At 54.1% G+C, this 21,848-nt stretch overlaps 10 protein-coding genes across 10 annotated transcripts; 5 read left to right on the forward strand and 5 right to left on the reverse strand.

Annotated features, from left to right (window-relative positions):
* Positions 1-202: 202 nt before the first annotated feature.
* Positions 203-1,320, forward strand: PG994_011120 (uncharacterized protein; the record flags this gene model as incomplete). Its single annotated transcript, XM_066862529.1, has 2 exons — positions 203-323; positions 431-1,320. 2 exons carry the CDS (start codon positions 203-205, stop codon positions 1,318-1,320), a joined length of 1,011 nt encoding a protein of 336 aa, XP_066711639.1.
* Positions 1,321-1,549: 229 nt separating this feature from the next.
* PG994_011121 (60S ribosomal protein eL22) lies at positions 1,550-2,154 on the reverse strand (the record flags this gene model as incomplete). The annotated part of the gene is made up of 4 exons (XM_066862530.1): positions 1,550-1,676; positions 1,735-1,931; positions 1,996-2,034; positions 2,140-2,154. The coding sequence occupies 4 exons, from the start codon at positions 2,152-2,154 to the stop codon at positions 1,550-1,552; spliced, it is 378 nt and encodes a 125-aa protein (XP_066711640.1).
* Positions 2,155-3,616: 1,462 nt separating this feature from the next.
* PG994_011122 (Aldehyde dehydrogenase) lies at positions 3,617-5,304 on the forward strand (the record flags this gene model as incomplete). Its single annotated transcript, XM_066862531.1, has 3 exons — positions 3,617-4,089; positions 4,209-4,596; positions 4,795-5,304. 3 exons carry the CDS (start codon positions 3,617-3,619, stop codon positions 5,302-5,304), a joined length of 1,371 nt encoding a protein of 456 aa, XP_066711641.1.
* Positions 5,305-6,047: 743 nt separating this feature from the next.
* PG994_011123 (Exosome complex component rrp4) lies at positions 6,048-7,173 on the reverse strand (the record flags this gene model as incomplete). Its single annotated transcript, XM_066862532.1, has 2 exons — positions 6,048-6,918; positions 6,977-7,173. 2 exons carry the CDS (start codon positions 7,171-7,173, stop codon positions 6,048-6,050), a joined length of 1,068 nt encoding a protein of 355 aa, XP_066711642.1.
* A 557-nt stretch (positions 7,174-7,730) lies between these two features.
* On the forward strand, positions 7,731-9,285 carry PG994_011124 (uncharacterized protein; the record flags this gene model as incomplete). The annotated part of the gene is given in 2 exon segments (XM_066862533.1): positions 7,731-9,058; positions 9,078-9,285. 2 exon segments carry the CDS (start codon positions 7,731-7,733, stop codon positions 9,283-9,285), a joined length of 1,536 nt encoding a protein of 511 aa, XP_066711643.1.
* Positions 9,286-10,097: 812 nt separating this feature from the next.
* PG994_011125 (phosphoribosylamidoimidazole-succinocarboxamidesynthase) lies at positions 10,098-11,210 on the forward strand (the record flags this gene model as incomplete). Its single annotated transcript, XM_066862534.1, has 1 exon — positions 10,098-11,210. One exon carries the CDS (start codon positions 10,098-10,100, stop codon positions 11,208-11,210), a length of 1,113 nt encoding a protein of 370 aa, XP_066711644.1.
* Positions 11,211-11,948: 738 nt separating this feature from the next.
* Positions 11,949-12,932, reverse strand: PG994_011126 (geranylgeranyl pyrophosphate synthase; the record flags this gene model as incomplete). Its single annotated transcript, XM_066862535.1, has 1 exon — positions 11,949-12,932. One exon carries the CDS (start codon positions 12,930-12,932, stop codon positions 11,949-11,951), a length of 984 nt encoding a protein of 327 aa, XP_066711645.1.
* Positions 12,933-15,016: 2,084 nt separating this feature from the next.
* On the forward strand, positions 15,017-15,995 carry PG994_011127 (Cell division protein Cdc14; the record flags this gene model as incomplete). Its single annotated transcript, XM_066862536.1, has 3 exons — positions 15,017-15,205; positions 15,237-15,446; positions 15,519-15,995. 3 exons carry the CDS (start codon positions 15,017-15,019, stop codon positions 15,993-15,995), a joined length of 876 nt encoding a protein of 291 aa, XP_066711646.1.
* A 380-nt stretch (positions 15,996-16,375) lies between these two features.
* Positions 16,376-18,054, reverse strand: PG994_011128 (uncharacterized protein; the record flags this gene model as incomplete). Its single annotated transcript, XM_066862537.1, has 2 exons — positions 16,376-17,146; positions 17,191-18,054. The coding sequence occupies 2 exons, from the start codon at positions 18,052-18,054 to the stop codon at positions 16,376-16,378; spliced, it is 1,635 nt and encodes a 544-aa protein (XP_066711647.1).
* Positions 18,055-19,009: 955 nt separating this feature from the next.
* On the reverse strand, positions 19,010-19,672 carry PG994_011129 (uncharacterized protein; the record flags this gene model as incomplete). Its single annotated transcript, XM_066862538.1, has 1 exon — positions 19,010-19,672. The coding sequence occupies one exon, from the start codon at positions 19,670-19,672 to the stop codon at positions 19,010-19,012; it is 663 nt and encodes a 220-aa protein (XP_066711648.1).
* Positions 19,673-21,848: the final 2,176 nt, after the last annotated feature.

The following is a 21,848-nucleotide window of genomic DNA, read 5'->3' on the forward strand; positions in this document are numbered from 1 at the left end:
AAGTGATGAGTTCATTGGGGGATTAGTAGCGGCTTATTAGTTGCATAACCCCCATTGGGCACTGCGCTTGACCCGACTTCAGATTCACGATAGTGGATAATTTTCAATTACGTAGCTCTCGCGGTTAGCGGTAATTATCAGGAACTTTCGTCTCTGTTTCTCTCCTTCTCTCCCTCACCCTCACCCTCCATGTAGAAGATCAATGGCGGCCGAGCTGAAGCAGAAACCGGCCGAGCTGAAGCAGAAACCGGCCGAGGCCAGCAAACCAAAGAACTACAAGGGGTTCGTCGCTGGCGTCTTTTCCGGGATTGCTAAGCTATCGGGTACGTACAATGGTTTATACTGCCGATGCCCAGCAGAGTTCCAACCTACTTTGGGTACATATGTACGCAGATGGTCTGGGCCGTCCGGCTAACGTTTATCTGACCAGTTGGCCACCCTTTCGATACTATCAAAGTTCGCCTGCAGACCACCGACTCGACGCGCTTCAGCGGGCCACTGCAATGTGTTGCGCAGACGCTCCGCAACGAAGGCGTGCGCGGACTCTACAAGGGCGCGACGCCGCCCTTGGTAGGATGGATGTTCATGGACTCCATCATGCTCGGCTCGCTGACCGTGTATCGCCGCCTGCTCGCCGAACACGTCTTCGTGCGCCCGCCGCCGTCCTCACGACACCCTGACAACGCTACGAGAACCGCGTCCGTATCGACACAGAGCTCCCACGCCGCGGTGCATCTACCCTCTTTCGGGCATGGTCTGGCGGGTGTCCTCGCGGGCGCTACCGTGTCCTTCATCGCCGCCCCTGTAGAACACGTCAAGGCGCGCCTGCAGATTCAATATTCGGCCAAGAAGACGGAACGATTGTACTCGGGGCCAATCGACTGTCTGCGCAAAATCTATGGCGCCCATGGCATTCGTGGAGTTTATAAGGGCTTGTTTGCCACGCTGCTGTTTCGGTCGTTTTTCTTCTTTTGGTGGGGTTCATACGATATCTTTTCGCGGCAACTGAAAGAACGAACCTCCCTCAGCGCCCCGGGCATCAACTTTTGGGCTGGCGGCTTGAGCGCCCAGATATTCTGGTTAACCAGTTACCCCAGCGATGTCGTCAAGCAGAGGATCATGACAGATCCCATGGGAGGTCCACTCAAAGATGGAACACCTAGATTCAGAACATGGGCGGATGCCGCGAGGAAAGTATACAGGGAGGCTGGCTGGAAAGGATATTGGAGAGGATTCGTCCCCTGTTTCCTGAGGGCCTTTCCAGCAAATGCTATGGCACTTGTCGCGTTCGAAGGCGTGATGAGAACACTACCTGCATAAATCACAGTGGCGTTTGGGCATAGAATAGAGAGCAATCACGACAGAGGTAGAATATAATGAATGCCGTGAGAAAATAGATCAATTTCTCGAGCCTGAAGATAGGCGGAGCCGGTGGCATAATCCCAGAAGGGAAGTTGGCTCCAAGTACTGAACTTCTCCGAACCCTACCATGCAAAACCCGTACGCCGTGGCGTAGTACCGATCAAAATACCCTGAGATCATGAATCGTTTAATCCTCATCCTCATCAGCCTCGTCGTTAACGACGTTGAAGAACTTGAGCTCGTAAACGCCCTTGCTGGTCGAGACGACGCGGAGCCAGTCACGGAGCTGCATCTTCTTGAGGAACTTCTTGGTCCTATGAGGTAGCATATTAGCGACTGCGGAGTTTGTGATGCACTGAGCGTGCAACCTACAGGTACTTGAGGTAGCGACCAGACAGCTCATTGTGGGCAATGATCTCAATCTTGCCCTCGCCAGCCTGCTTGATGACGACGTTGTCGCCAAGGTTGCCGACGCGGCCATCGACCTTGATCTTGTCCTGCAGGAACTTCTCGAAGGCGGCGGTGTCGAAGATCTTGTCGCTAGCGGGTTGCTGAGCGTTGATGATGAACTGGGCAATCCGCGTAAGTAAACGACCTGTAGTCAAAGATTCGGAGGATTTTCCGTTTGCTTACCTTCTTGGTGGTCGTCTTGCCCTTGCCGGCCTTCTTGGACTGTCGGAGAAATTGAACTTAGCCTACTGTTTCACGCCATGATCTCGCTGGAGGATCGCCAGAGAGACTGGGCCAACAGCAAAGCGTTGTTTTTCATGTACATACTGTTTGGGGAGCCATTTTGCTTGATGGGCACGCAAAGAGATTGAATCCTGCGGGTAGTTGTCGGAGGGGTTCTGAGATATCTTTTGGGTGAGGATGATGCGGTAGGATCAATCGTGAACGGGTCCGACGAGGAAAAGTTCGCGGGATTCAATTATCTTTTTTGGTGTATCGGCGAAAAAGAACCCAGCCAATCCGGTAAGCAGGGCTCTCCCCTCCGTGGGGCAAACCCCTTTGCCTTCCGACAAAAATCCGTTATCGATAAAAAGCTGCTCAAGGTGAGCAAGGTGAGGAGAAGACCATAAAGGGGTCCGAGCTCCCTTTCATTTGATCAGAGACTGGACGAACGAGTCTCCAAGAGGCATTGTTGATGGTTCGTCAGCCTCAAACTGTTTCACATTATCAAGTGTCTTGGCGATATACCACGTACTCGTCATTAGCTGAGTATACGACGCTACTTGCATTTATCTATTAACTCCCCTCGTCAGGCATCTTTATTAAAGTAACAGTTAGACTTACTCCGGCTGCGTAGTAGTATCTTAGTCGTGTTCTTAGTTCTACAGTTTTGGAAGGCGCCTTGTCCGTATACCACAGCACGCATTTGCATGTACATATTTGTTCAGTCTTGTTGTTGTCAGTCGCATTTCTGCCTTTCTGCCTACCTGCTGTATATAACCCAACTCTTTGATCATGTAGTGAAACTCTGGCATGGTATGTTCCCTTATGAACGTTCGTATTGTGTACGAAGGGATGATCTAAGCCCTAGGTTACTCCGTATCATCTGTCATTTCGAAGAGAGCTAAAGGTCAGGGACCGATCATCCGGATTCTCTCACATGAGAATCTGTCAATGATGGGGTTGACAGCCCCTCATGAACGAACCCCGGGGGTTATTAGTTGGGGAGGAATAAACGCCTCCGGTGCGGAGTCGTGCTCGTTTTGGGGTTTCAATAGTGCATATGCCTTGGCTTCGGCCCCTGGTCCATTCCAGGAATCAGACGAGACTCAAGCTTGCGCAAGGGGTTGATGTCCCGAGCTCAGAGCTCAGAGCTCAGAAGACTGTTGGATCCGTCCAGGTTATATACTTGAAGATCATTGCAAATCAAACCCTAGTTATCAAGTTATATAATTTATCAATTACAATCATTGGGGTATTAACAGTGATTGTTTATTATTTGTTTCTTATTTATCAATATCCAGAGAAGTGAGCACGAAATTGCTTTGTTGCATCGGGCCTCGGCGTCGTACTTCGTGTGGTAAGTTACCCTCCAGGGATCCTGGAACGTCATGTCATTATGCTGCATCTAGACTTTGATACAACCCAGTTCCAGCAGGCCCAACACACCCTTTCCTCCCTTACGTCGTACTCATATTCTCACCATCTAGACAGACTGTGCTGCATTCGTCTGTAAACCTCTTCGCAGTCTTCTCGCAACACATCGATCCCCTTGGGCTCTTTTCTCCCCCAGCAATTGGCAGCCATGGCGCACAAGGCCGTCCAGAGTGGCAGCATCGCCCCTTACGAGATCACGTCCTTGGACGCGATTCCCAGCATAGCAGCCAAGCTCCGCGCCACCTTTTGGACCAACAAGACCAAGGATGTGCAATATCGCCTGGTACAACTCCGCAAGCTGTACTGGGCTTTGATCGACTATACCCCGCAGCTGCGTGAGGCCTTGATGCTGGACTTGAAGAAGTCGCCTCACGATGCCCACGTATCTGAGATTGACTGGACCATCAACGATTGCTTGTTCGCAATCAAGCATCTTGAGGAATGGGTCAAGGACGACAAGGACATCGATATCGCTCTGAGCTTTTCGATGCTGAAGCCGCGCATCAAGAAGGAACCCTTTGGGGCCGTCCTGATCATTGGCACATACAACTTCCCTGTTCAGCTGAACATGTGCCCCCTCATCGGTGCCATCGCCGCCGGTTGCACTGCTGTTCTGAAACCGTCAGGGGGTGCACCTGCCACGGCTATGGTCTTGACGGAGATCATCGAGAAGTCTCTGGACCCCTCGGCCTACACCACTGTCAACGGAAAGGTGCCGGAAACCACCGCTCTGCTAAGAGGAAGTGGGAGAAGATCTTCTACACCGGCGGTGTCAACGTGGCCAAGATCATCTCCAAGAAGGCGGCGGAAACGCTTACGCCGGTGTGCCTCGAGCTCGGCGGCAAGAACCCAGCCTTCGTCACCAAGAACGCCGACATCCGCCTCGCTGCACGTCGACTCATGTGGAGCAAGACGGTCAACGCAGGCCAGGTTTGCATTTCGCAAAACTATATTCTCTGCCACCGCGACGTCGTGGATAGCCTGATCAATATGATGAACGTCACTTATGACGACTTCTTCCCTAACGGTGCCAAAGCCAGTCCTGACTATGCTCGCGTAGTCAACGTGCAACAGTTCGACCGCTTGCAGGCGATGCTCGACAACACCAAGGGCAAGATTGTCCAGGCGGTGAGATGGACCGTGATGATCTCTACATTGGCCCGACAGTTGTTCTCGTGGACTCGGCAGAAGACAGGATGATCCAAGAAGAATCCTTCGGTCCTATCTGGGCAATCCTGCCCTATGATGATCTGAACGCTGCTATTGATACCGTCCGCAAGGTCGATTACACGCCCCTCTCATTGATGACATTCGGCTCGAAATCAGAAAACGAGAAAGGTTAGTTCTCCTCACGGCGTTCTTGTCGAAGGTGCCACCACTAACAATCGTATAGTCCTGAACAGCATCACGTCGGGCGGAGCAACTATCAACGATGGTTTCATGCATGCCGCGGTCAACACGCTACCTTTCGGCGGCGTAGGCCAGTCCGGCACCGGGTCATACCGCGGCAAGCACTCCTTTGACTGCTTCACCCATCGCCGCACCGTCGTGGAGACGCCCAACTGGATGGACGGCCTGCTGCGCGTGCGCTACATGCCGTTCCGGAAGTCCGATCTCAAGCAGTTTCAGTGGATGAACGCCTCGAAGCCCGACTTTGACCGCAATGGCAACAAGATCCGCGGCCTTGGCTATTGGATCTGGATGGTCGTCGGTCTCGGAAGCCCATCCGCCAAAGGTGCGTTGTTCAAGTGGCTTTTCGTCCTGGCGGGTTCCTATTTGGCCATGAATGGGCCGCAGCAGAGCGTTGCCAACCTGCGACAAATGCTTGGGTTTTAATCGCAAATGTCGCCCTAAGGATGGGATGTCGTAATATGTACACTAGAAAGAAAGCGTTATTTTGTTTATTCACAATCCCCGTTTTGAGTACTTGCGTTTCGAGTGGCCATGGTTCTTGTTGGTTTCTAATCTCACAGCGGCATATACAGCTCCAAGAAGGTGATCGCCGTCCTTAAATGTGGTGAGTTGGCGGCCCCTTGGTGTGTGGCTGTTCAAATCTAACAGCGTTTATATTTTTGGTGTTACATATTGTACCAAGATCTGGATGAACTTCAGTTTATGATAGTATAAACGTGCGGTTTTGTTGGGGCATCTTCTGGGGCATACTATATCTCTTTCGGACGAGCAACTTTTCCCCAATGTGCAAGCCTTGGTTGGCGGATCGAGGCAAGTATGGGTGGTCTACGAAGCATCATAGAGGCAAGGCGCATCGAAGGCACAAGATGCAGGACATCCTTGGGAGAGAACCAGAGGTACTGTGTGCGCCAAATGAAGATAGCAGTGGAGAAATAGTAGAAACACATAATGAGAACGAAGTGCCAAAGCATTGGTCATGGAGAATGCGTCAGGGTGCTGCGTAATGGGCGCCCAAATTGTAGCAGTCTGCATATGACATGATACCTACCCATATGACGCAGCAAGGCGAGGGATCTGCCACAAATCACCATCTGACATAAGCAGTAGTTGTTTGCTCTGGGTATGATCGTATTCATGGTCATTGCTACTCCTAGGCGGGATTATCATCACCGTCCAACAAGAGCTTTCGTGAGCCTCTTGCCCCTCTCACCACCTAACCAGAGCGTATCCGCGCTATCCCGTTCTTCCTTGGCCATCTCGACGGCCTCTTGATAGCCCTTGATCACCATCTCTTCGTCCACCCTGAGCCCGTTCTCGACCAGTGCTGTGATTACACCCCGCACGCGTGCGATTTCACGCATCGTGTCGACAGGTATGATGTCGTTCTGACTCGAGTACACGTTCAAGCCCACGCTCTCCTCAATCCGCGTGATGCCCGGTCCCGACGTCTCGGCCGCCGCGCCCTCGCCCTCGATGTGCTTGCTGATCCAGATGTAGCCGTTGACGCCCAGGACGACGTCGATCTTCTCGCTGCCGCTCACCTCGTCGGTGCCGGAGATGTCAAGCGTGAACGCCTGTCGACGCGCGCGCACCACGCCGCCGCCGCCGCCGCCGCCCGTGCCGGTGACGGACATGAAGACGCCGTTGCGCAGCTTGCCGTACTTCAGACTGCGAGTGTGCAGGACCGCGGCGCCGTCGTTGTAGAGCTGCTGCACCTCGGCCACGAGCAGCTCGCCCTCGCTGAAGAAGGTCCGGATCTGCAGCTCGTCTGTCTCGGTACGTCTTCGCTGAATGCCGCCGGGCAAGTTGATGGCGGAGAGGGGGAGTTGGGCCAGCAGGGTTCCGCCCACATCCACGCGCCACCGCTTGGCCTGCACTTCCACTATACGGCCGACGACCAGGTCACCGATCTCGGGTGTGTATCGGGCGCGCAGCGGTCGGACGGAGAGCAGCTTGTTGGTCTTGGCTAATGTGCCGGCAACAGAGGATAATATTGTATTGGACGATGCGCCAGGGATGACATAGGTGCCGTGGCCACTATAAATCTTGCAGTCAGAATATTGTCCAAACCTTGAGTTATCAGGGCCGTCCATACCGCATCCATTGGGGGTCGTCTGTTATTATCTCGCCCGGAGTCATTATCGAGGAGTCCTGAGTGCGTGCTCTTTTGGCTGGGCGGCCCATAGCGATATCCCCTTCGAGGTCGGCGCCGCCTTCTGAATCCGAGTGCGAGTCCTCATGGCGTGGTTTGGGCGGCGGTGCCAACGAGGGCTGGAGTATCGTGATGGGCATCTTATCTTGGTGTTGTCGCAACGTTTGCGCGGCGTCGTGGCCGGGTAAGGTAGGATTGTTGGAAATCGAAAATTTAAAGCTTCATTGATGAATTGATCTTCAGTAGGTACAGTCTTAGCGTGCTTGCGGAAAGCTACAAGGGGGGGTGATCTAGTGGTCCAGTGGGATGACAGGGATTACAGCCCCACCAACGGCCCCACGAAACAATATGCCGGGAGGCAAAGGCGCCTGTAGAACAGGCTAGGTTACAGGCTGCAGCCAGCCATTCCTTCTACATAATAGCACCACCTCAGTTCCCATCAATTTGATAGATGAGATGACATGTGACATCTGTTGACAAATCTCGTCGCTCGCCGGACATGCCCAACGTGCAACACCATCACTGAGAACACCAACGGACTACCAGCGCACCGATCCAAGACCATCGCAGCATTCATACCGCCAGCGTTATCAAAAGTGATGCTCTTCTCGGCCTAGCCGGGAGGGAAGCTGTGTAACAACACATACGTCATCTGCTCAACGATAACAAAATTGATAGAGCCAAGCAGCCATTTCTCATGGATCACGAGTTTACGCAAGATGTCTTCGTCAACCGTGATGACCCCATACCAACAATCAGGCTAGATGGTTCTGGCTCCGGCTCCGGCTCCGGCGCCGGCTCTGGCTCAGGACAAGCATCAGACTCAAAACATGACGAGTCTTCCGCCCAGGAACCCAGCTCACCAGAGGCCGACTCATCAATTCCTAGACGACGGGGCATCCGGGAGCGCTTCTCGGCGTTGAAGGACAAAGCCAACATTCAGGACTTGTTGGTCGAGAAGGTTCTTGCCCAATTGCTCCAAGACGGCGGCGCGTACCCTCCTGACGATGGCTCGAAAGGTGGTGGTGGCCCTTCGGGTGCCGAGCGGCCCAACTTCAACTTGCCCACCATGTCCAACAACTTTAGGCGCTTCAACAGTCGCATCGGGGTCGTTTTCGTCTTCCAGGCCCGCGTAGTTCGGCTTCTTTCCTGGCGCCATCCGACGCATACTATGTCCTTCTTGGCTGTTTTCACCTTCGTATGCCTAGACCCGTCTTTACTCCCATTACTTCCACTGGCTATCCTCCTTGTCGGTGTGATGATTCCCTACTTTATCACTCGTCATCCGGCAACGCAATTCAGCCTCGCGAGCGACCAGGCCATAGGCTATTCGCCATATGGCCCTCCTCTCGCACCTGCAAGGACAGTGAAACCCGTTAAGGAGCTCAGCCGTGACTTTTTCCGCAATATGCGAGATTTACAGAACAGCATGGAAGACTTCAGTCAACTTCATGACGCCGTCGTCACAATGTTGGTGCCTCGCCTCAATTTTAGCGATGAGGCCCTGAGCAGTGCCATATTCATAGTGTTGTTCGCAGCGTGCCTCTTGCTGAGTGTATCCTCGAACACTATGCCCTGGCGCTTCATTTTCTTGATTGGAGGCTGGGCTGTCACTGTCATGGGACATCCCGCTGTCCAGAAGCAGATTCAGGGCACGCATGGGAAACAGTTGAAGGAAAATGAGGAGAAGGCACGAAATTGGATGGAGAAGTTTGTCGAAGGCGATGTGATTCTCGACAGTGCACCCGAGACACGAGAGGTCGAGATCTTTGAACTGCAGCGACTCTCTGGTCCTGATGGCGAATGGGAGGCTTGGCTTTTCAGCCCATCACCGTACGATCCGCTTTCCGCCGCCAGAATAGCTGGTGAGCGGTCAACGGGCACGAGATTCTTCGAGGACGTACAGCCTCCGCAAGGCTGGGAGTGGCATGAGAAGAAATGGGCACTGGATCTGTGGAGCAGAGAATGGGTGGAGGAACGTATCATTACTGGGGTCGAGGTTGAAACGGAAGGAGAGAGATGGGTGTACGATATCTTCGATGAGAACTCAGCGGACAGGGTCGGCTTGGTGGAGGAGAAGGGAAGAGCAGGAGAAAACGCCCAACAAGGGCAAGGGCAAGGCCACAGTGCCAAAGCCAAGCTGGGAGGAGGGCGAGGACTTTGAGGGAAGAAGGGGTGAGTGGCGCCGTAGGCGCTGGGTGAGGCTTGTCAAGAGGAAGAATATTCCGGCGACAAAGGATGACATTAATTAATTGAGTACTTATGGTAATTACATGATGTTATGCTATTGGGTTGACTACTTCAGGCAAGTCAAGTCACAACAAAGACTTATCGCGGTAACATGATGGAACAGCCGGCGCATCTCGCCGGTATTTGCTGGCCTCCTTGCTTCTTCTCTGCTACCATGGTTCAGACTGTCCCTAACACTTACAAATCAACATGATGTTGTATCTGCTATTGAAAACGTACCGTGGACAACTAGAGCGTATTATCAATTAAGCACAGCCTGTCCTTGTCGTAGTTCTGGTCGTGCACGCCATGCGATTGATTTCTCCCAACCTCGCCGCAATTCTACAGGAGCACAGCGCTTATGCTACAGCCACGTCGAGTACAAGACATTTTATAAAGCAGGACTCGACGGTTTCAAGGTTATCTTCATTTTGCAAGAGAATCAAGCAAACAAATAAAAAAAGGTAGGGTCCGTTGCTGTCGTCCCGAGGTAACCCATGACCCCCTGAATTTGAGCTTAGCAAAACCGGGACCATTGTATGCGGTCATCCGACACAGTCGGCACAAACAACACACTTCTTCAACGCCATCAACAGTAACACAGTCTTCTTACTTAACAGCCCTCCAGCAACGAGATTCGATGATTTGTGGGTATAGCCACAGGCGGGCACTCTCGGTCACTTGTCCTTTGTTTATTAGTCGTGCCAAGTGGGGTAGGAGTGGTAGTAGTAGTAGTAGTAGTAGTGGCGCCTTAATAAGGAAGCCTTACCGTCGCCAACTCTCGGTAGCACCACGACGATCACTAGACTCATTCCCACAAAGCACACGGCATACTATGACGACAACGGGTTCCTTATCCACATCGGCTTCTCCCATCCGGGCCGGTCGGTTCCAGACCCACGAGTTCAGCCAAGACGGAGATGATGCCCCCGCCATCGTCACCATCCGCGACGAGCTGTACGGCACCCACACCATCACGGAGCCGGTGCTGACCGAGCTCCTGCGCTCCGCGGCCCTGGCGCGCCTGGCCGGCGTCCACCAGCACGGCATCTCGGGCCTGCTGGGCCTCACGCCCAAGGTGACGCGGCTCGAGCACACGGTGGGTGCGATGCTGCTGGTGCGGCACGTGGGCGCCGGCGTGGCCGAGCAGGTCGCCGCCCTGCTGCACGATGTGAGCCACACGGCCATGAGCCATGTCGTCGACTTCGCCATGGCCTCGGGCCCCGAGGACGACGAGGGCAGCTTCCACGAGGTCCACAAGATGCGCTACATCCGCGACTTCACCCCGATCCCCGCCATCCTGGCCCGCCACGGCTTCGTGGACCGCCCGGGCCCCCTCGATGAGGAGCTCTTCCCGCTCGTCGAGCAGCCCGCGCCACGCCTCTGCGCCGACCGCCTCGACTACGCGCTGCGGGACGTGGTGGGGCTCCAGCACATGGCGCTGGCGGACGCGCGGCGCGTCATCGCCTCCCTGAAAGCGTGGCCGAGCGTCGACGACGACGGCCGCTACCTCGTGCTCCAGGACCAGGAGCTCGCGCTCGCGCTCGCGCGGGCCTACGCCGCGTGCGACCGCGACGTCTGGGGCAACCCGTCGCACGGGGACCTGTACACGCGGACGGCGGGCTTGATGAAGTCGCTGATCCACCAGGGCGCCGTGCAGGAGGCGGAGCTCTGGACGCTGTCGGACGAGGAGTTCTGGGCGCGGATGCGCGGGGCGGCCAACCCGGAGCAGCAGGCGGCCATGGACCGGCTAGAGAGCGAGGGCCTGCCGGACGGGAAGAGCCTGGCGCTGCCGAGGCTGGCCAAGGTGCGCACGATCGACCCGGACGTCTGCCTGCCCAAGTCGGAGAAGCCCGTGCCCCTCTCGGAGTTGTGGCCGGCTTACGATGCGGAGCGGCAGGAATACATTAAAGCCAGGCAGTCGCTGTATGCGCCGCCCGCAGCCTAGCTGCTACCTGCTGCGATGGGAGTTTATAGATTGTTTCGATCAAGCTACCTCTAGACTAGGAGAAAATACCCGTCTCCCCAAGTGTGTATATATATATGAGGGCACTAAATACATGATTTCTAGCCTGGCGGTCTCACAATAGCATAAACTCTGCTACTCCTTTTTAAAAAGCTAGAGTTTCCTACGAAATGACCAAAGATGAGTGCGAGAGCCAAAGTTACACAATAGCCAAGTTAAGATATGTAGCAGTGGGAACCAGATCAGCTATTCACGACAGAATTTTGAAACTTCTCAGTTGCTCAAAACAGAAAGTAGTAGTAAACACATATGAACTCCTGTTTGTTGTCTGCAGAGCCACTGCCTGGATTATTATATCACAAGTGAACATCAAAACACTGCTGGACAACACTGAGAGTAAGCTGAAAAAGAGGAAAGCCCGCATTTGGGAACGGAATTTGCTTTTAGATGAATAAGCCGGGTGCTGTCGCATCAGCATAGCAGCGTCCCTGGCTATGAATCATATGTTCGCAACTGGAGTAAGCCCAGTGCTGAGAAAACGACCATCAAGCATGTTATCGTCATCCCCAATTGTGAAGAATTGGGGGGTTGGAAAGAAGGGTATCCGAATAAGAACGCCGCCTGAATCACGTCTGCCCGTTACACGATCACAACATGCACCATCAATACCCATCCTCCTTTGCGAAACGGACTGTTACCGAGTGGAAAGCCAGCACCCAATCATGCCTTGGCGCCGTTCTCCGGATCAGGGATAACCATGGCATCCAGAATCCTATGTATCCCCTCATTCTTGCCCTTCTCTTCGTCAATCTTGTCGGCGACCTTCCGAGCCCGCTCGATCAGAACATCGAGAACATTCTTGGTGTAGGCGAAGCTGCCCGTTTCATACATATACTTGACAGCGTAGCGCTTCACCTCCTCGTCCGTAGGCTTCTGCTTCAGAATGTTGATGAGCTGCAGGTTGCTGGGGTTGGCGCGAATGCTGTGGATGATGAGAAAGGAGAATTTTCCCTCGGTCAAATCCTCGCACATGCCTTTGTTCTTACTGTAGACAGCCGAGTCCAGGTTCATGTAGTCATCGCGAATCTGGAAGATAAGACCGAGTAGGTTTACCAGCTCGGTACAGTCGAGTGAGGTCGGCGACTCGGCTTGCATGAGCTTGATACTCAAACGGAACAGGCCACCGGTCTTGTTGTCCACCATTTCGAGGTAGTCTTCCTCGGTTGGAACGGTGAGGGTGTCTCGCCAGAAGAGATCCATTCCCTGGCCTCGGTGTAAGTTGAGCAGCTCATCCATGTAGATGCTGATAGCTTTGGGGTTGTTCAGCTTCTGGATCTCCTGCAGTGCCACGAAGTACATGTAATTGGCCGTATTGATGGTCTGCGCGGTGCCGAAGATGCTATGCGCAACGGGCATGCCCCGTCGCAGCAGTGAGTTGTCCTCCACATCATCGACCAGCAGGGAGGAATTGTGTAGCATGCCCACGACCTTGGTGATGATCTCTATACATTCTTCAGGAACATTCAGCCAAGCATTGAAGGCAGCTATGAGCTTTTTGCGGATATCCTTTCCCGGTTGGGCGGCCAAATAGTCGTATGGACCCCATAAAATCTTCTCCTTCTGATCGGTCCAGGTCTTCCTGGCGGCGAAGTTGAAGTCTTCCGTCTCGAAGCGAGACGGGTCCGAAGGAGCGGAAGCTTGCATGATGGCGGATGAAGGGCCAGGTATTTGGCCAGTGGTGGCGGAGGAGCTGTGGCGATGCCTGGTTCGAGCGCTCTGACCCAGCCAATCTGACTCGGGACAGGTCGTAATACCGACTTGGAGGGGACGTGAGGGATCGTGTGGCCGGTCGACGAGGTTCGGGGAGGAATGGCGTTGGGGGATTGAAAGGGAACCGAGCTGCTGGAAGATGAGAGCATCGTCTTGTACTAGAAGCTCGTATCGCTGGCACTAGATCATGCAGGTAACGGTAAAATGGGGAGGCTGAGTTTATACCAACAGTTGCTCAAGCTCCCGTTGGCCCCAAGGGATGGAGAATCACAGGCAGCAGCTATCCCAGGTTGCTTATCCGACAGTGGGGGCCCGAGGCAATGCGCCGAGAGAAACTCGCAAGGGATGGAACACGGGAAGAAGGCGGCAACACACTCGATTGCTGCGTTTGCTCTGCAGGTAGGAGGGGGGAGGGGAGACTGCAGGTCTCGTTTCGCGCAGATGTCCCAAGGTCTTATGTTAGGTATCCTGTCTGACCTCTGCTTCGAGCCAAAGTCTAGGTCGCAGCCAACTGGGTTGGGGAAGCGATGGAAGTAAATATATCAATAGTCTTGCCGGTGAAGCCGCAACGGGGGCTAAGGAAAACCGAATAGCCCAAATAGCCGGGCCGCGACGGTGGGATGCGATGCGGGGAGGAAAGCCAAAAAGCACATGCAGCTTTCACGATGACGAGTTGAGGTAGCTCAAGTGGGTCGTGGCACGGCAGAACGTGTTTCTGGTCAGATCAGATTCAGTTGGGGTTGCAAGTGAGTCTTGCTTGGTCTTGCGTGCTCGGACATCTCTCGCGTAAATGTACCTCACAGTCAAAGGGAACGGAAGGGGCGGGAGGGCGAAGGCTGCTGGTGAGGAATGCAGGATTTAATACTTGCCCGGGGTCGTCATCACAGGGTTGCAAAGCTACACGGGTAGGTAAGATAACTTTGAGGGCAGAGATGGTGCGGTATGACCCGTAACCAGGTAACCTCCCTACCTCATAAGCACATAAGCCGTAGCTGTCGCGCCTTGTTTCAAGTCCAACAATGCTGGTAGGTCTGTATGATGTCGCATTCGGTTTGCGCTCGTCTCTCGCTTCCAAGCGCAACGGCGCAGATGTCAATAAACACAGACGTCATGGACAGGACGCGGCGCTAGACATCTTACACCCCTCCAGGTACCTAGCGAATCGAAGCCGACGGGAGTTGCGCTGGCTGACTGTCTGACCGACTCTACATGTAGAGCTGTGCTGTTGGTTGAAGACAAGGGCCAAGTGGTTTGATATCGGTTAGGTTAATGAAACAGATCATGTAATCACTACTCAAAGACTTGATGTTATGTGTAACTACAACATCACCGTGGGTGATGATCAGCCCTGTAGTACTATAACCTAATAACCTAGGTACTGTAGGCGGGATTGATGCAACCAACCCCAGTCTCCAGAGATGAGAGCTCCAGGCTTCAGAAGCTAGGGCCTTATCGGTTATCGGAGCACTGACTTCTGCAACATCCCGACATCCCAGCATGTACCATGTCGTCCCGATGTTGCTGTTCCAACCACAGCAACGTCCCGGTCAATACCCACGATCTTGTATGGTGATGTTGGTAAAGTTGGACGTGCACCCAATGCATAGACCATACTGTGGTACTGCAGCCAATACCCAGGAAATGATAGATCCCACCAATGTTGTCACTCTCTCTCTCTCTCTTTTCTTCGTGTTGTTGCTTTGGGCCCCTCCACCAAAACGCCCGTAATTGATATCCCTTCGGCAGTTCTTCGCTTCGTCTTTCTGTATTAACAAGCTCGTCAAGCCACAGCTACTTTACTGTTGCTGTTGCTGTTATTATCCGTCCATCAAGTCCAGCCCTTTGCTCTTCAATAGTTGTCCGACGTTTCATCCCATCACCCGTCCCATCTCAGCGCAAATACCACCGGCTGCCACTCCAACACTGTACGATATTCCTGACCGGTAGAAAAAAGGAAGCCGACGCTTACGCGACACATCACAAATCACAAACAAAACAAAACCATCACATCTATCGCAATGGAAAACCTGCTGTCTCTCGCTTTCGACAACTTGTCGTCATACGACGGCCCAAAGATCCGCAAGGGCCTGCGACAAGTCGAAGGGCTCATGGCCAACATCTGCCTGCCCAAGAAACAAAAGACGCATCATGGCAAGAAGGACGAGAACTGTATGGAAGACGACGAGGAAGATGCCCGCGCCGCTCGGGCGCCCCAAATCGCTCGCCGGTCTCACCGAGGACCCCGTCTTCCATGAGTTCTTCAAGCTGCAGGAGGGCTTCGAGTGGAATCTCGCCCATCGTCTCGTGACTACGCTCGACAGGCTGATCGCGAAGGGCGGGGACGGACAAAACGACTTGCTGATCCTGAGCGCATTGGATCTACTGCAGGGTGTCTCGCTGCTGCACCCTCCCAGCCGGAAGATCTTTGGTCGCGAATCAAATATGAATGTGAGTTACTACATTTCCGTCCACACATAGAGCTCTTTCTTGGTCGGATATACTGACGAAACAATGCAACAGCTTCTCCTGGACCTCCTCGAGCCCGACTTTTGCCCCGCGATCCAGTCCTCCACCATGCGCGTCCTCAACATCGCGCTCGTGGACAACCCGCAGAACACGCGCACCTACGAGAACCTCGACGGCCTGCTGACCGTGACGTCGCTGTTCAAGTCGCGCGGCACCAACAAGGACGTCAAGTACCGGTGCATGGAGTTCCTCTACTTCTACCTCATGCCCGAGACGCCCTCGATCCCCAGCGTCGCCAACGCCCGCGAGTCCGTCCCAGCCCTTTTGCAGCGCAGCCCTAGCAAGCTCGCCAAGGCCTTTCAGATCAGCACCGACGGCGAAAGGGGCAGCCGTGCGCGATCGGACAGCGACGGCGTCGGCATCCGCAGCCAGGCCGACAAGCAGGCGATCCTCTGCCGGTACCTTGGCAACATCGACGATCTTCTGGGAGACCTGCAGAAATCGGCGGTGTTCGGTGGTGCGCTGAATTGAACTTAATGGCATCCGTTGCCCCAATAAACAACAATCTTTTTCTTTGTTCTACTTAATCAGGGAGTTCAGGCATACAGCCTTTGGAAGGCATGGGTCAAGATTGATTATAGCGAAGTATTGCATTTGAACAAGGCCACATTTCAGTCCAAATAGAATCGGGACTACTGGCCAGGGCAAGGCGAAAAGGCGTTCAGGCAGACAGACATTTTAGCAAATGGTCGTCGGAAAGGAATATTGTGGTTATCTCATGAACCGTCTATTTACGGGCGTCTCGAAGCATTATTAGAGTCAGGATAGAGTAATATACCGGCCGTACATGAAAAGAAATAAATCCTGCTTAGCTCTTGGCTTCGTGGTGTCCCTGCCTTATCCCTTGAGAACTACGCTTGGGTCGAGCTGTTGTCGTGGCTGTTGTTGTCCAGATCGGTTCTGTGCCCCTGTCCCTCCTGGGTGCTCTCTGCTGTTGCAATAGTCGGAACCTCGTTTCCATCCCCGTTACCATTCCGAGCACTCTCTGCCGCAGTCGATCCGGATTCGGCCGCACTGTAGTGATCCGGGTTCTCCTGACTATTTTGATATTCGGTATTCGAAGACACGTGCGAATGCGGCCGCTCTTGTTCTTGTTCTTGTTGTGGCTGTTGCTGCTGCTGCTGCTCTTCCCCCACCTCATCCAGCGGGCTCCTCTCCAGGGGTTCTATTCCGGGCGACCCCCACAGTTCAAACACCTCGGCTTGCTGTTCGGGACTGGCCGCCGCCGCCGCCGCCACGGACGGCGTCGGCGTCGGCGTCGTCTTGGCGGCCTGCATCTGCCTCGCCTTCAAGTGCGCGCCGTCCCCCAGCTCGACGGGCGCCGCGATGTCCGAAGGGTGTTCCGGCTGCACGGGGACGGCGCCGCGGGTGGGCGCCGAGGGCGCGAACCAGGCCCAGGCGCCGCCGCGCGCCTCGTGGGGCGACTCGTTCTCCCGCTGCGTGTAGGGGCCCACGACGGCGGTGGGGCCGAAGTACTCGTACGCGAGACCGGAGCGGTGCGGTCCCGCCCCGGGGCCGCTGGCTTCCGACATGACCTCGGTGCCGCCGCCCGCGACGCCGGCGGGCACTGGTTGGCTCGCCTGGTCGACGCTCTGGTACCCGTGTTGCGAGGGTAGGTGGAGCTGCGTCGGGTTCGGCGTCGTTGTCGTAGGCAGAACCAAGTGACAATTCCGATGATGATGGCGGCGCCAACGGCGACTCCGACGCCGATTCCTGCCTTGGCGCCCTGGCTGAGCCCGCCGTTACTGTTGTAGGTAATCTCGGTATCGGGGGGTGATGTGGCCTGCCCAGCGCAGGCTTGGACGCCGCTCGATTCGACGCAAGTTTGCCCGTTGAAACAGCATAATCCTCCCATGCTCGTAGGGCAAGCGAACTGGTTTCTCACCGAGCATCCATTGGCGGTAGGCACAAATCCACTCGGCGTTGGCGTGACTGCGACACCGCACAGCCCTCCACTCGAGCAAGGGTTTCCAAACGCACAACAGTTTCCTCCGAGTGACTGGGGACACTGGAACTCGCTAACCGCGCATATTCGTGACTTACAGCCACCGCTCTCTATAGTCTGCTCACTATAAGATTGAGTGAGAACCGGTTCCGAACGCGTCCCCGCGACCGCCAAAGTCACGTCAAAACTCGATGTCCTGGTCACATTGACCAGAATCTGTGTGTCGTTGCACTTGCCACACTGGTTCCCGACTGAGCAGCATTGTACCGTCCAGTTCTCGCCAAAGAAGCAAAACTTCTTGTTCGGGCAACAAAAACCGTCCCCTAGCGCTCCTAGCTCGCCGCAGGTGTGTGATTTCGTGGGATCTGAGCAATCTACACCGGCATCCTGTCGGCCTCCCAGTCGGTAGAGGGCGAGTCCCTCTGCGTAGTATCTTGGAGTGAAGCCGGACTTGCCACCTACGTTGTCCACAAGGAACACCGGCGACGCAGGAGTGGCCCCGTCTCCGTCGTCGTGAGACGCGTATGTCACGGGCGATAAAAGGAGAAAGTAGAACAGCGCAATTATTCGGCAGTTAAACAACATCATGGCCATGAAGCAAGCGTAAGACGAACGGTCTTACGACGCAATGAGAGCCTCGCGCATAAGCGCAATCGTCTAAATAAAGCAAATCGCGACTTGTGATCAATCTTAGATTGCTGTCGCGAGAGTCTGCGGTTCACATGAGCGAAATACTGGAGTGTACCAATTTGACATGAAACCTCGAGTCCGTAGGAGCAGAAGGAATGACGATTAGCTGTCCCAGTGATACGGTATCGCCACGTCGGAACGGCTATCGAGAACGAAAATGTTTGCGCCGCCAGAAATAGCACCCGGAGAGAGCGCATGTAAGGGTTCGGGTGAAGCTGCAGGCGGACGGGGTACCCAGGTATGCGTCGTTGCACTGTATGGTTGGATTGGAGAGGGGAATGCTGGGAGATCGCCGCCCAGAAGCCCCAAATGCATACCAATTTGCAGTCTGAGATGCTGATGGTGGTCAGCCACATATTGGAGGAGCCTCTTGTGAATGGCTGAAAGGGGAATAGAGCCGGATTTGGGTGGTGCCAGGTCTGCGTATGTCAGACCAGGCCGGGCAGGTTGGCCTCGTCTGTAAGACGACGAGGTTTAACCCATGGTTTAAAACCAAACCAGGAAGGTCCATTGTGGTTGATAGTCGGAAATACGCCAACCCACGACACGATGTCAGGTAATCTCTGGCATTATGGTTAAGATGCGAATGGCGGGTCTGTTCTACGATATAGAGGGTTTCGCATTGCAACTCTCTCACCAAGCTGCCTGGGCGTCTGTCTTACACATCCTGCCCCGATATAGACCTCTCCGCTTAGAGATACGGCTTGGAACAGCATATTCGGGACAGCATGCTCTGATACAGTATCTTATGTTGTGTGCTCTAGTGCCACGTCCGTTGTCTAGAACATCGTATATTGTTGGTGCTGATATCCAGCCAGGTGAACTTGCGAGGTATGCCCATCGCCTCCACCTACTCCCAGGCACTAGGAGAGGCAGCAGCGAAAGCAGCCTCATCATTCCACCACTCTCGGAACTGTATCAGTCGCTCGGTCCGCTGTTTCGCAAGCTCCTTTCCCGTCTCGGACTTCATCATGCCCTGTATCCTGACAAGTTTATCCTCAAAATGCTGGATACTATCATCCATGGATCTATCGGGCTTCGTTCCGCCAAAGGTAAAGCATCTGCCGATACCAACAGCACCGAGGGCATCGATGCGATCAGCATCTTGGACCACAGCCAACTCTGGATGAGACCTGATGAGATCCTGGACGCGGGCGGGGTTTCTGATCTCGCTTGAGTAACTGACACCGAGACATATGGTCTGGACCTTCTGAGCGAGCTGCTCGTCGGCACCTAGTGAGAGGAGGAGCTTATGGACCATGGTCGACGCATCTTGACCTGGCTTGAGGTACTTCTTGTCGCCGACATCATGGAGCAGAGCGCTTAGCACTATGACCTGGAGGTCCAGAGTCTCCTTATTATTCGCATGGGCATAGATATAACGGGATAATCCGAGGACCCGTTGGATATGATTAAAGTCGTGGCTCCCGTCGTAATTGGACATGTACTCCTTGACGAAAGCGGTGACGGAGGCCACCAGGTCCCCGTCAGTACGAGAGTGCCCAGCCGGCATGATTGCTTGTCTTGCAGCAGAGGAGCTGCATCTTTATTAGCATGCGAGATTGCCGCTGAAGAATAGAGCAATGCAACCATAGCAAGGGAAACGCTGGGAGATGCAGCTGAAGAGGTGTTTCTCCTTGGGGCCTGATAGGTTGCTTCGGCCGTTGTGGGATAGAACCCACAGCTGCTGACATTTTTTCGACTTACCATGCAGAGGCCGCAAAATGAGACCTTTTGTCCGAGGGAAAAAGCGAGCTTCGTATGCTCTAGACTTCAGCAGCAGCAATCACCTGTGGCACCCGTATGGTCTTGATCCGGACGGCTGACGAATCTAGAGTGCCAATCGAGGAAGACTTGTTTGCCAAGCGAGAAAGCTGGTCTAAGCCCATGCAGGCCTTCGACAGGGTCGTGTCCGCCCGCTCCAAATTGGGCTTACTTTTTCCGGGGCCCGGTCAACGTGACATCTGGGAAGAGCAGGGACTGACTGCATCCTTGCATCCTCTACTGAACTTATTATTGTGTTCCCACACCATCTTGCCCGTGGTGTAATAAGTCTTCAGCACTGTTGACTCAAAGTGGCACAAAATGCCCCTCTTCACGGTATGCAAATCGGCGTGTGATTCGATTCACATACCCGCCGGAGCTAAGGCCATGGAATACTGCATGATGCATGCGCCAGAGCGACTGACTGACCAGATCTCACCTTTCTTAGCTCGCAGTGAGAGGAGATGGCTGTCCGGAATCAACCCAGGAAAGCTCGGCTAGACAACCTAATAAGCCTGAAAGGTAGAAAGTTCGAAGTCGACTGTATAGCCATGGCCTGTTGTCTGGCCCGTTGGAGGGCAGCAGCAGGGTCAACAGAGAAATGCTGCAGTAAGTAGGTAATCAGGTAAATTTTGGTCAGGCTTCTAGAATACCTCCCAGCAACTCACACCTGTCACCCATCATGACACAGAGAAACTTTTGATAGAACTATAAATAACATCAGTTTCCATATAATGATAGTCGCTCTGAATGTGATCAACCCAAAGACCTGTCTTAGCTGTGCTGTACTGTACCCATCTCAGCTGCAACGTTTCTGAACGGAGCCGGGCTCTCCCATCAGCGAATACTCTTCGTCACGCTTGGCCTTGGATGGAGGGTCTCGAATCCGACTCGTCCGATCCCCGTTCTACACCTCGAGAACCCACCACGTGGATTGGATAGCTTACCTATCCACCTTTTGTTTTTTGTTTCTTCTTTTCTTTTGATTCTATCTCATGATGGCATGCATGAATACTACCGAAGAATTCGACATGCACCTCGCGCATGAGCGGTCAGGGAATGCCCTAGACAAGTTCGTGCTTCTGTCGAATGGCAGCGCAGAAGCCCTCGATCCTCGCAGTAGGCATACAGCAATCGGGCGGGACGGGCCCAGCTAAGAGTGCGACTACAGATTCCAGATTGCAGGCACACACTATACTTTTGTCATCTATTGCGCATCCAATGCAGCCACAGGATCGCTGTCGTTGGCCGTTATTGGTCCAGCTGCCAAGTGATGCTTTAACGCGGCGTGTGATGGGCAGTAGACGAGGTGTTGGTATTGGCTGCCGATTGTGTCTCATTGGCCAATGACGGCTGGGCATGTAGCGCCCAATCGCCCCCTTTGAGCCTAGCCGGAAGATGTTCCCCCCCCAGGGACCCAAGGATCCCCCAGGCCCCCCCCCCCCTCTTCCGTTTGCTTTGTGATCGCATCGAGAGTCCCTTGTCTCTCATAATAGCAACTCATGTGCTTAAGCGCCCAGCATGCAGTGCGGCAAGACTTGCGCCGATGCACTGAACGCCTCTTTAGACTCTAGAGCGGGAAACCTGTATTCTAGTGATATGACCTTCTCCATGACGGCATCTGATTGACCAAAGAGAAGCCCCGAACCTCCATCGGCTTATCCACAAGTCGAGGCTAGGTTAGTGTCCGGAGGGACTGCCGGGGCCGGTTATGGCTGGAAGGAAGATCGAGCACAACAACGTCCATGTTGCCTGTGGTCCAGCAATGGGCCATCTAGGCCGCTGTTGATGGCCTCAGCCATATAAACTGTCTGATTTCCCGCCCCCTTCCCTCCTCCTTTCTCCCTTCGTTCTTTGGCAAGCATTCAATCTTCAAAAACTAGTTTTTCGTTTTTTCCCTTCCCCTTGTTCTTTTGTTGTTGATA

Source organism: Apiospora phragmitis (genome assembly GCF_038363925.1).
Source record: "Apiospora phragmitis strain CBS 135458 chromosome Unknown utg000010l:1.0-9815664.0:1.0-9183399.0, whole genome shotgun sequence".
In the NCBI taxonomy this organism is placed as follows: domain Eukaryota; kingdom Fungi; phylum Ascomycota; class Sordariomycetes; order Amphisphaeriales; family Apiosporaceae; genus Apiospora; species Apiospora phragmitis.